At 42.1% G+C, this 13,393-nt stretch overlaps 1 protein-coding gene and 1 long non-coding RNA gene across 3 annotated transcripts in view; one reads left to right on the plus strand and one right to left on the minus strand.

Moving 5' to 3' along the window:
• Positions 1 to 8,321, plus strand: part of zgc:77375 (uncharacterized protein LOC402927 homolog) — a 17,658-nt gene extending 9,337 nt beyond the window's left edge. Inside the window, exons 2-9 of the mRNA XM_051393865.1 lie at positions 318 to 509; positions 656 to 768; positions 1,896 to 1,989; positions 2,365 to 2,398; positions 2,506 to 2,680; positions 5,648 to 5,824; positions 6,768 to 6,945; positions 7,047 to 8,321. Of these exons, the coding sequence (XP_051249825.1) occupies positions 318 to 509; positions 656 to 768; positions 1,896 to 1,989; positions 2,365 to 2,398; positions 2,506 to 2,680; positions 5,648 to 5,824; positions 6,768 to 6,945; positions 7,047 to 7,232 (1,149 nt within the window). The 3' untranslated portion in view covers positions 7,233 to 8,321. The remainder of the gene's footprint in view (positions 1 to 317; positions 510 to 655; positions 769 to 1,895; positions 1,990 to 2,364; positions 2,399 to 2,505; positions 2,681 to 5,647; positions 5,825 to 6,767; positions 6,946 to 7,046) is intronic.
• The window catches only part of LOC127359756 (uncharacterized), a 33,987-nt gene that overhangs the window by 16,816 nt on the left and 3,778 nt on the right, over positions 1 to 13,393 (minus strand). The window contains exon 1 of one of the 2 annotated variants that reach the window (XR_007882821.1): positions 4,656 to 4,704. The exons of the other annotated variant lie outside the window; for it this stretch is intronic. This is a non-coding gene — a long non-coding RNA (uncharacterized LOC127359756). Of the gene's footprint in view, positions 1 to 4,655; positions 4,705 to 13,393 lie in introns of those variants that run through there. 2 annotated transcript variants of the gene reach the window in all.

Raw genomic sequence — 13,393 nt, forward strand, 5'->3', positions numbered from 1 at the left:
ACCATGCTGTAGCCAACCTCCTGTCTCCCCCACTGAGGACCAAGCATCGTACCTGGACAGAGCCTTCTCCATAGCTGCCCAATCCCTCTGGAACACATCAGAGACTGTACTAATCCATCCACCTTCAGATCACTGATCAATACCCAGCTCTTCAGAACTGCTTTTAATGATTCATTCATTGTTGAGTGGTATATATATATTTATATCTATATATTTTAGTGTGTTGGTTTTATTACCTTTTCCTTTTTAACTTATGTAAAGCAACTCTATATTTAAAAGATATTATTATTATTATTATTATTACCTGTCTCCACCAGGCGGGTGTCCTCTTTGATGTGGACGGCGTCCTGCTCCGTGGTGGCACGGTGATCCCGGCTGCTCGACGAGCATTTCAGAAGCTTCTGGACCGAAACAACAACTTCCTGTTTCCTGTAGTCTTTGTCACTAACGCAGGAAGCTGCCAGAGACATCACAAGGCCCAGCAGCTGTCTCACCTGCTGGATTTCCAGGTAGGACAGACGGATGGAGAACAGAGCGCTTACAGATGATTGGCTGTGCATGTACACGGGCCATAATACTCACATATTCTTGCTGTGCTGTGATTGGATAAACACATTCATGTGACCTCCCTCTCTCTCTCTCTCTCTCTCTGTAGATTGCCCCGGAGCAGGTGGTTCTTTCCCACAGTCCTTTGCGAATGTTGAAGAGTTTCCACGATAAATGTGTCCTGGTGTCTGGACAGGGACCAGTTACGGACATCGCAAACACGTATCCTTTATTATAATAATATAATTACAACAATAATGCTAATGTTAACAATAATAACAATAATAATAATGTTAACAATAATAACAATAATGTTAATTATAACAATAATAATAATCTTAACAATAATAACAATAATGTTAATTATAACAATAATAATAATGTTGCGGTCTCTGACGCAGTTCATAATTTGTGCGGAGCCGCTAAGCAGTCAGTGATGTTTATGACGCGCGGGTTTACTTTCTTTACTTAAACGTTTATTTGCTTTTAGATACTTTACATTTCTCTTTACCACGGTCAAAAAACTGTGTCCCCTTACTACTCCCGGCAGCTGAATCCAAAACACCTGTGTGATCACCTGGTATACTTAAGGTGAAAGGAGGTGGGGCTACATAGGAACTAACATGAATCTGTGAATCTGTGCCCGTTATTGCCAAAGCACCCCGTGTCACAGATTGACTAGATCAGGATAATTTATTCTAATATCATATCATTATCATTATTATCATTATGACTATAATCATACTAACAAAAGAAATAACAAAAATAGCAAAAATGGCTCCAACAAATAATGTTAACAATAATAATAATGTTAACAATAATAACAATAATAACAATAATAATAATGTTAACAATAATAACAATAATAATAATGTTAACAATAATAATAATAACAATAATAACAATAATAATAATGTTAACAATAATAATAATGTTAACAATAATAACAATAATAATAATGTTAACAATAATAACAATAATAATAATATTAACAATAATAATAATGTTAACAATAATAATAACAATAATAATAATGTTAACAATAATAACAATAATAATAATGTTAACAATAATAACAATAATAATAATGTTAACAATAATAACAATAATAATAATGTTAACAATAATAATAATGTTAACAATAATAATAATGTTAACAATAATAACAATAATAACAATAATAATAATGTTAACAATAATAACAATAATAATAATAATGTTAACAATAATAACAATAATAATAATTTTAGCAAAAACAATACAATCCCAGTGTTGACACTGGCTCGGTCCCTAATAATTGGTGAGGAGTGTGTTTCCTGCGTTTGACGTCCTGACCGCGGCGCCGTCAGTTTGGGTTTTCAGAAGGTCGTGAGCATCAAACAGCTCAGAGAACATCACCCCCTGCTGGACATGGTGGACCACAACAGGAGACCCAAACTGCCTGTGAGTGCTCTACCTGGGACAGGTGACTGTTGCTAGGAGACATCTGCAGCATCATAAAAGTATTGATCGTATTGACATTGATACAGTGGTTTAAAGCGTTCTATCATTATAAGTCAGTATTACAATCCAGAAACATCACCTTATCAATTGTAATCAATCAATAATTATAATCAATATCATAAAAATAAACAATAATTACAATATTACAGTACAAATATTACTTTTGAATAGAGTTACAAATAATAAATTACATGTTTTGAGTAACTAGCCCAACACTGAAGAAGATTCAGAAACAGGAAGTAGGAATATCCAATGACAATATGAAGGATTTATTATTATTATTTAGTAAGTTTTACATTATTTTGTCTGTTTCAGTCGTCTCATCTGAAGATTCTCCCTAAAATAGAAGGTACGGTAGGTTTTAAAAGAAACAGAAGAAGAAAGAATGACTCCCTCTTTCATTTTACTGGCCTTTATTTTGTTGACTTTTCTCGCTGACTTCCTGCGTTGCCGTAGCGATCATCTTGTTCGGGGAGCCAATCAGATGGGAGACCAACCTGCAGCTGCTGATTGACGTGCTGTTGACCAATGGGAGTCCTGGCTGCATGTACGACCCTCAGCTGTCCGCCCAGCTGCCCGTACTCGCCTGCAACATGGACCTGATGTGGATGGCAGAGGCACCATCACCACGGTAACCAACACAACTTCCTGTTAGCTCTCAGGTGGAGGACGTGGCTCTGATTATTATTATATTATATACAGTCAAGCCCAAAATTATTCATACCCCTGGCAAATTTTGACTTTAAGTTACTTTTATTCAACCAGCAAGTTTTTTCTTGATTGGAAATGACACAGGCGTCTCCCAGAAGATAATAAGACGATGTACAAGAGGCATCATTGTGGAAAAAATTCTTTCTCAGCTTTTATTTACATTTGAACAAAAAGTGGCATGTCCAAAGTTAATCATACCCTTTGCAAACTGTCACAGTGGGAAAATCTAATGTTCTATACCATTCCAAATAGTCCAAGCTGTTCTAAAGCATCCTAATTACCCTGATTCATTGGGAACAGTTGTTTTAATCAACTCAACGGGTGAAAAACAGCAGCTCTCTGCAGTTGGTTTGTGGACAGTCATGGCTAAGACAAAGGAGCTCACTGAGGACCTGCGGCTGCGCATTGTGGCTGCTCACAAGTCAGGAAAGGGCAATAAGGCCATATCTAAATGTTTTAAAGTTCCAGTGGCTACAGTCAGTCAGGGGTGGCTATAAGGCTCAGAGGCAGAGCAGGCCGTCCCCTGATCGGAAGGTTGGTGGTTCAATCCCTGGCTCCTCCTGTCACATTTTGAAGTATCCTTGGACAAGATACTGAACCCCAAACTGCTCCTGATGCTGTGCATTGGTGTGTGAATGTGTTAGTTTTTATTCTATGGGCTTTGTCATCGCTGTGTGAATGTGTGTGAAAGGGTGAATGTAGCATGTCGTGTAAAAGCTCTTTGAGTGGTCGGAAGACTAGAAAGGCGCTATACAAGTACAGGTTCATTTACCATTTACAGTGCAAAGTATTATTAAAAAATAGAGGACGTGGTCAGAAGCCAAAAGTGACACCTGTGCTGGCCAGGAGGATAGTGAGAGAGGTGAAAAAGAATCCAAGGATCACCACCAAGGTCATCCTGGTAAATCTGGGCTCTGCTGGTGGCAACGTCTCAAGGCAGACAAGGAGGACGCCACTTCTCCAGATAAGGCACACAAAAGTACGCTTGGCCTTTACAAATGCTCATCTGGACAAAGACGAAGACTTCTGGTCTTCTGTTTCAGAACGCTGCAGCACGAGTACTGACAGGAACTAGAAAAAGAGATCACACCTCTCCTGTACTAGCTTCTCTGCATTGGCTCCCTGTAACATTTAGAATAGAATTTAAAATCCTCCTCCTCACCTACAAAGCTCTTCATGGTCAGGCCCCTTCATATCTTAAAGAGCTCATAGTACCCTATTACCCCTCTAGAACACTACGTTCTCTGAATGCTGGGCTACTTGTGGTTCCTATAGTCTCTAAAAGTAGAACAGGAGCCAGAGCCTTCAGTTACCAAGCTCCTCTCCTGTGGAACCAGCTTCCAGTTGTGGTTCGGGAGACAGACACCCTCACCACATTCAAGAGTAGGCTTAAGACATTCCTCTTTGATAAAGCTTATAGTTAGGGCTGGATCAGGTGAGTCCTGAACCATCCCTTAGTTATGCTGCTGTAGGCCTAGACTATCGGGGGATTTCCCATGATGCACTGAGCTCCTCCCTTCCTCTCTCTTTCTGCACTCATTCATGTCCCATTAATGCATGTTACTAACTTCACTTCTTCCCCAGAGTTCTTGTGCTTTCTCGTCTCGTAGGTTCTCATGGATCCTGGTGGAGCCTCCTGCCATGGTCCTGCTAGGTTGCCATTGCCAATACTGTTGTTGCTGTGCACCCGTCTGTCTGTCTGTCTGTCTGTCTGTCTCTCTCTCTCTCTCACCCCAACTGGTCGAGACAGACAACCACCCACCTAGAGCCGAAGGATCTGTCCAAGCTTTCTGCCTTTTAACAGGCAGTGTTTCCTTGCCCTTGTCTCCAAGGTCTTGCTCATGGTGGTACTGTTGGGTCTCTGTAATCAATGTTTTAAAGAGTTCGGTCTAGACCTGCTCTATTTGAAAAGTGTCCTGAGATAACTTCTGTTATGAATTGGCCCTATGCAAATAAAATTGAATTGAATTGAATTGTTTTATGGTCAGATGAAACAGAACTTGAATTATTGGCCACAATGATGTATCCTTCATTTGGCGTAAAAAAGGAGAAGCCTTCAACCCTAGGAACACCATCCCCACTGTCAAACATGGTGGTGGGAACCTAATGCTTTGGGGGGGGTTTTCAGCCAATGGACCAGGGAATTAGATTCCACAGTAAACAGCACCATGAAAACAGAGCAATACATCAAGATTGTCAACAACATCATCATCATTCAGTCTGCAGAGAAACTTGGCCTTGGGCACCAGTGGACATTTCAGCACCACAACGAACCAAAACACACAGCAACAGTGGTGAAGAAATGGTTAGCGGACACAAACATTAACGTTTTGCAGTGGCCCAGCCAGAGTCCTGACTCGAATCCAATTGAGAATCTGTGGAGGGAGCTAAAAGATCAGGGTGATGGCAAGGAGACCCTCCAACCTGAAAGAGTTGGAGCTCATCGCTAAAGATGTTTGGGCAAAAATACCAGTGGAGACTGAAGCTGGTCAGCGATTCTAGGAAGCGTTTGATTGCTGTAATAGCCAATAAAAGCTTTTCTATTGATTATTGAGAAGGTATGAATAATTTTGGACATGCCACTTTTTGTTCAAATGTAAATAAAAGCTGAGAAAGATTTTTTTCCACAATGATGCCTCTTGTACATCGTCTTATTATCTTCTGGGAGACGCCTGTGTCATTTCCAATCAAGAAAAAACTTGCTGGTTGAATAAAAGTAACTTTAAGTCAAAATTTGCCAGGGCTATGAATAATTTTGGGCCTTACTGTATATATGTATATGTATGTGTGTGTGTATATGTGTGTGTGTGTGTAAATATATATATATATATATATATATACACATCTCATATCTCCTGTTGATCAGTTTTGACCCTGCCTGACGTAGGTTTGGTCACGGGATGTTCATGCTGTGTCTGGAGTCCGTCTACAGGAAGCTGACGGGTCGAGAGCTTCAGTATCAGGCACTGCTGGGAAAACCCAGTCTGCTCACATACCAGTACGCCGAGCATCTGCTGAGACTGCAGAACCACAACCACAAGCTAACCACCATCTACGCTGTCGGGTAACCACAATGTCCATAACACCGTCTACGCCGTCGGGTAACCACACCGTCAATAACACCGTCTACACCGTCGGGTAACCACGATGTCCATAACACCGTCTACACCGTCGGGTAACCACGATGTCCATAACACCGTCTACGCCGTCGGGTAACCACACCGTCCATAACACCGTCTACGCCGTCGGGTAACCACACCGTCCATAACACCGTCTACGCCGTCGGGTAACCACGATGTCCATAACACCGTCTACGCCGTCGGGTAACCACACCGTCCATAACACCGTCTACGCCGTCGGGTAACCACACCGTCCATAACACCGTCTACGCCGTCGGGTAACCACGATGTCCATAACACCGTCTACGCCGTCGGGTAACCACGATGTCCATAACACCGTCCATAACACCGTCTACGCCGTCGGGTAACCACGATGTCCATAACACCGTCTACGCCGTCGGGTAACCACGATGTCCATAACACCGTCTACGCCGTCGGGTAACCACGATGTCCATAACACCGTCTACGCCGTCGGGTAACCACGATGTCCATAACACCGTCCATAACACCGTCTACGCCGTCGGGTAACCACGATGTCCATAACACCGTCTATGCTGTCGGGTAACCACACCGTCTACGCCGTCGGGTAACCACACCGTCCATAACACCGTCTACGCCGTCGGGTAACCACACCGTCCATAACACCGTCTACGCCGTCGGGTAACCACACCATCCATAACACCGTCTACGCCGTCGGGTAACCACGATGTCCATAACACCGTCTACGCCGTCGGGTAACCACACCATCCATAACACCGTCTACGCCGTCGGGTAACCACGCCGTCCATAACACCGTCTACGCCGTCGGGTAACCACGCCGTCCATAACACCGTCTACGCCGTCGGGTAACCACGCCGTCCATAACACCGTCTTCTTCTTGTTGCCTAGTGACAACCTGATGACTGATATCTACGGTGCTAACCTCTACAACCGTTACCTGGCTCAGCAGCACACTGCCATGACAACCACTGCCAAGCTTGTTGCCCGTGGAACGGGCAGTCAGGTGACAATGGCGATGCCAGAGGAGGAGTTGGTGTCTGAGGCTGCTCAGTGTCGCTCCATACTGGTAGGCAGAGGGCTGGTTGATTTCTATGGTTCTGTCCATCATTTCTATCAGAAATAATCAATATCTAGTTGTACATATAATCAATATGTACCTATCCTCAGGTGTGCACAGGTGTCTATAACCCCCGCTCCCCGTTGCCTAGCCACCAGAGCAGTGAGGTCACAGAGATGGTAGTCCACGGTCACAGAGACCTGGTCCTGGAAAGAGACCTGATGGAGCCAAGTCACGTGGTAGAGGACGTGGAAGCTGCTGTAGACCTGCTGCTGCAGCAGGAGAGTGACCTCTGACCTAGCTGTTAGCTCTGTTAGCACTGTTAGCTCTGTTAGCTCTGTTAGCTCTGTTAGTTCTGTTAGCACTGTTAGTTCTGTTAGCTCTGTTAGTTCTGTTAGCTCTGTTAGTTCTGTTAGCTCTGTTAGTTCTGTTAGCTCTGTTAGCTCTGTTAGTTCTGTTAGCTCTGTTAGCACTGTTAGTTCTGTTATCTGTTAGCTCTGTTAGCACTGTTAGTTCTGTTAGCTCTGTTATCTGTTAGCTCTGTTAGTTCTGTTATCTGTTAGCACTGTTAGCACTGTTAGTTCTGTTATCTGTTAGCACTGTTAGTTCTGTTAGCTCTGTTATCTGTTAGCTCTGTTAGTTCTGTTAGCTCTGTTATCTGTTAGCTCTGTTAGTTCTGTTATCTGTTAGCACTGTTAGCACTGTTAGTTCTGTTATCTGTTAGCTCTGTTAGCACTGTTAGTTCTGTTAGCTCTGTTATCTGTTAGCTCTGTTAGTTCTGTTATCTGTTAGCACTGTTAGCACTGTTAGTTCTGTTATCTGTTAGCTCTGTTAGCACTGTTAGCTCTGTTAGCTCTGTTAGCTCTGTTAGTTCTGTTAGTTCTGTTAGCTCTGTTAGCACTGTTAGCTCTGTTAGCACTGTTAGTTCTGTTAGCTCTGTTAGCACTGTTAGTTCTGTTAGCTCTGTTAGCACTGTTAATTCTGTTAGCTCTGTTAGCTCTGTTATCTGTTAGCTCTGTTAGTTCTGTTATCTGTTAGCACTGTTAGCTCTGTTAGTTCTGTTATCTGTTAGCTCTGTTAGCACTGTTAGTTCTGTTAGCTCTGTTAGCACTGTTAATTCTGTTAGCTCTGTTAGCTCTGTTAGCACCGTTAGCTCTGTTAGCACTGTTAGTTCTGTTAGCTCTGTTAGCACTGTTATCTGTTAGCTCTGTTAGCTCTGTTAGTTCTGTTAGCACTGTTAGTTCTGTTATCTGTTAGCTCTGTTAGCTCTGTTAGCACTGTTAGCTCTGTTAGTTCTGTTAGCTCTGTTAGCTATGTTAGCTCTGTTATTTCTGTTAGCTCTGTTAGCTATGTTAGCACTGTTAGCACCGTTAGCACTGTTATCTGTTAGCCTGTTAGTTCTGTTAGCTCTGTTATCGTTAGCTCTGTTAGTTTGTTATTGTTAGACTGTTGTGTTGTGTTATTGTTGACTTGTTGTTCTGTTAGCTCTGTTAGCACTGTTAGCACCGTTAGCTCTGTTAGCACTGTTAGCACTGTTAGCACTGTTAGCACTGTTAGCTCTGTTAGCTCTGTTAGCACTGTTAGTTCTGTTAGCACTGTTAGCTCTGTTAGCACTGTTATCTGTTAGCTCTGTTAGCACTGTTAGCTCTGTTAGCTCTGTTAGTTCTGTTAGCTCTGTTAGCTATGTTAGCTCTGTTATTTCTGTTAGCTCTGTTAGCTATGTTAGCACTGTTAGCACCGTTAGCACTGTTATCTGTTAGCACTGTTAGCTCTGTTAGCACTGTTATCTGTTAGCTCTGTTAGCACTGTTAGCTCTGTTAGCTCTGTTAGCACTGTTAGCACTGTTAGCTATGTTAGCTCTGTTATTTCTGTTAGCACTGTTAGCTATGTTAGCACTGTTAGCACCGTTAGCACTGTTATCTGTTAGCACTGTTATCTGTTAGCACTGTTATCTGTTAGCTCTGTTAGCTCTGTTAGCACTGAGGCCACGCCCCCTACAGTCACTGTTTGTATTAGTGGGAGGAGCTCTCAGAACTGATGGACACATTTTAAACTAAAGTTCAGTGTATTGATCTCTAATGTTTGTGAAATACTGATCAGTGTGATTGATTGTAATATCCTGTAGCTACTAATGAGCTCGACTGTTCAGTGTATTGATCTCTAATGTTTGTGAAATACTGATCAGTGTGATTGATTGTAATATCCTGTAGCTACTAATGAGCTCGACTGTTCAGTGTATTGATCTCTAATGTTTGTGAAATACTGATCAGTGTGATTGATTGTAATATCCTGTAGCTAATGAGCTCGACTGTTCAGTGTATTGATATTATAATGTAACTTGTCCTGTAAACAAACTCATAATGTCTGAAATGTGAAACTTTAAAGAAGAGTTTGAGGATAATGTTTATTCATCATCAGTTATTGATTCTATATTTCTCTCATTGAATGTAATAGACACATATACAGGTGCATCTCAATAAATTAGAATATAAGACAAAGATCGTTTCTTTCAGTAATTCACTTCAAAAAGGGAAATGTATATATTATATAGATTCATTACACACAGGGAAATATTTCAAGCCTTTATTTCTTTAATTTTGATGATTGTGGCTTACAGCTAACAAAACTCTAAATTCAGTCTCTCAGAAACTTATAATATTTCATAGGACCAATACATTTTAATACAGAAATGTCGGGGCTCCTTTTGCATGGATTACTGTGGCACTGCCCAGGTGTTATGGAAGTCCAGGTTGCTTTGATAGCGGCCTTCAGTTCGTCTGCATTGTTGGGTCTGGTGTCTCTCACCTTCCTCTTGACAATAGCCCATAGATGCTCTATGGGGTTCAGGTCAGGTGAGATTGCTGGCCAGTCAAGCACAGTAAAACCATAGTCATTAAACCAGGTATTGGTACCTTTGGCAGAGTGGGCAGGTGTCAAGTCCTGCTGGGAAATGAAATCAGCATCTCCATAAAGCCTGTCAGCAGAAGGAAGCATGAAGTGCTCCAAAATGTCCTGGTAGATGGCTGCGTTGACTTTGGACTTGATAAAACACAGGGGACCAACACCAGCAGATCCCCAAATCATCACTGACTGTGGAAACTTCACACTGGACTAAAAGCAACTTGGATTCTGTGCCTTTCCACTCTTCCTCCAGACTTTGGAGGAAGACCTCGATTCCCAAATGAAATGCAAAGTTCACTTTCATCTGAAAAGGGGACTTTGGACCACTGAGCAACAGTCCAGTCCTTTTTCTCCTTAGCCCAGGTAAGACGCTTCTGACAGTTGTAGCCCATGTCCTGGATACATCTGTGTGTGGTGGCTGTTGATGCACTGACTCAGCCTCAGTCTACTCCTTGTGAATCTCACACAAATTATTGAATGGTCGTTGCTTCACAATCCTCTCAAGGCTGCGGTTATTCCTGCTGCTTGTACACCTTTTTCTACCACACTTTTTCCTGCCACTCAACTTTCTATGAATATGCTTGGATACAGCACTCTGAACAGCAAGCTTCTTTAGCAATGACCTTCTGTGGCTTTCCCTCCTTGAGGGTGGCAATGACTGTCTTCTGGACAACCGTCAAGCCAGCAGTCTTCCCCATGATTGTGTAGCCTACTGAACCAGACCATTTAAAGACTCAGGAAACCTTTGCAGGTGATTAGAGTGTAACATTGTGAGTCTACAATATTGAACTAGTACTACGTGCTACGGTAAGCGTACTGACTCATTCCCGGTTCACTTCCTGCTCTGTGTACACTGTTTGGTGCTGTAGCTCTGTCAGTGAACGCTAAATATAAATTAGTTTTACTCGTTACAGCGGTTATTTACCCGCTTAACATTTAAACGTAGACTAGTTCTACTTAAACACTTGGAGTTTCTCCCTCTTTTAGGGACTTTTCACTACTTTCAAAGTTTTTCATACACTCTAGTTTCATTAGCATTAGCAGTTAGCTATGGCTTCTCCCTCTCCCTCTCCTCTGTCCTGCTCAGTGTGTCAGATGTTCAGTTATTCCTCTGCCTCCTTTAAAGATAATGGTACCTGTATTAAATGTAGTTTATTTACTGCGCTGGAGGCGAGGCTTAGTGAGTTAGAGGAACGGCACCGCACCACGGAGATATCTTTAGCCGCTATAGTTAGCCAGCCCCCAGTAGCCGGTGCGGTCCGACCGAAGGTAGCTTCTGTTAGCTCTGTAGTTCCCCCGGTAGTTCCTCCGGTAGTTCCCCCGGTAGTTCCCGAGCAGCCGGGAAGACAGGGAGGCTGGGTGACTGAGCGAAGGAAGACTAGAACGGCGAAGCCCACAGGTCACCACCAACCCATTCACGTTTCTAATACATTTTCCCCACTCAGCGATACACCCGCTGAGGAACCAACTCTGGTTATTGGCAGCTCCATAGTCAGAAACGTGAAGTTAGCGAAGCCAGCGGCCATAGTTAAATGTATCCCTGGGGCCAGAGCGGGCGACATTGAATCAAATTTAAAACTGCTGGCTAAAGATAAACGTAAATACAGTAAGATTGTTATCCACGTCGGCGGTAACGACACCCGTTTACGCCAATCGGAGGTCACTAACATTAATGTGGAGTCGGTGTGTAATTATGCTAAAACAGTGTCGGACACCGTAGTTTTCTCTGGACCCCTCCCCAATGTGACCAGTGATGACATGTATAGCCGCATGTCGTCATTCCACCGCTGGCTGTCGAGGTGGTGTCCAGCAAACGATGTGGGCTTCATTGATAACTGGAAGCCTTTTTGGGGAAAACCTGGTCTGATTAGGGAGAGACGGCATCCATTCCACTTTGGATGGAGCGGCTCTCTTATCTAGAAATATGGCGAAGTTTATCTCTAAAACCTGACAGTCCAGAGTTAGGACCAGGAAGCAGAGCTGCTGTCTTACACACTTCTCTGCTCTTTCTTTAGAACAGTCACCCACCCAAAACCCCATAGAGACTGTGTCTGTCCCCCGACCACCTAAACTATTTAAAGAAATAAAAACAAGAGGAGTTCAACATAAAAATCTAATAAAAATTAAAACCAACTCCTCAGTAGCACAAAATAAGAGAATGAAATGTGGGCTGTTAAATATCAGGTCTCTGTCCTCTAAAGCTGTTTTAGTGAATGAATTAATATCAGATTTTGATATTGATTTACTTTGTCTTACTGAGACCTGGTTGTCCCACGAGGAGTATGTTAGCCTAAATGAATCCACCCCCCCAGTCATATTAATACTCACATTCCTCGAGGCACAGGCCGAGGAGGTGGAGTAGCAGCTATATATGATTCGAGCGTTTTAATGGACCCTAAACCTAAACTAAATTATAATTCATTTGAAAGCCTTGTTCTTAGTCTTTCTCACCCAAACTGGAAAACATTGCAGCCAGTTCTATTTGTTATAGTGTACCGCGCTCCCGGACCATACTCTGATTTTATATCTGAATTCTCAGAGTTTCTATCAAGTTTAGTCCTTAAATCAGAAAGTATTTTGTAGGTGTTTTAATATTCATGTGGATGTTAACAATGACAGCCTTAGTAATGCATTTATATCATTAATAGACTCAATTGGCTTCTGTCAGAGTGTAAATAAACCAACTCATTGTTTTAATCACACTCTTGACCTTGTTTTATCATATGGCATTGATATTGAACATTTAATAGTCTTCCCACATAATCCTTTCCTATCTGACCATTATTTAATAACTTTTGAATTCATACTATTAGATTATAAGCCATTAGGCAAAACTTCCTACAGCAGATGTCTATCTGACAGTGCTGTAGCTAAATTTAAGGAGGAGATTCCTTCAGTGTTTAATTCAATGCCATGTCTGAATTTAACAGAGTCCTATAACAACTTTAGTCCCTCTGAAATTGATAATCTTGTCGATAGTGCTACAGGCTCACTACGATCAACATTAGACTCTATCGCTCCTATAAAAAGGAAATTATTAAAACATAGGAGACTAGCACCTTGGTATAACCACCAAACCCGCCAGTTAAAGCAAATAGCTAGGAAATCTGAAAGGAAATGGCGCTCTTCCAAATTATCAGAATATCGCTCAAATTGGCAAGATGATCTTAAGATTTATAGAAAGGCCCTCCGTAATGCCAGAGGAGCCTATTACTCAGCACTAATAGAAGAAAATAACAACAACCCTAGGTTCCTCTTCAGCACTGTAGCCAGGCTGACAGAGAGTCACAACTCTATTGAGCCACATATCCCCATAAACTTAAGTAGCAATGACTTCATGAGCTTCTTCTATAATAAAATTATTACTATTAGAGAAAAAATTAATCACCAACTGCCATCAACGGTTATCAGTGGCTCTCCAAGTTCAGGGACTTCTGTCAATGTAAACTTAGATGTATATTTAGACTGTTTTTCTGCTATCGATCTTCATCAGTTAACTTCAATCATTTCTTCATCGAAGCCATCAACCTGTCTGTTAGACCCGATCCCAACTAGG

Source organism: Dicentrarchus labrax, unplaced genomic scaffold (genome assembly GCF_905237075.1).
Source record: "Dicentrarchus labrax unplaced genomic scaffold, dlabrax2021, whole genome shotgun sequence".
Taxonomy (NCBI): Eukaryota; Metazoa; Chordata; class Actinopteri; family Moronidae; genus Dicentrarchus; species Dicentrarchus labrax.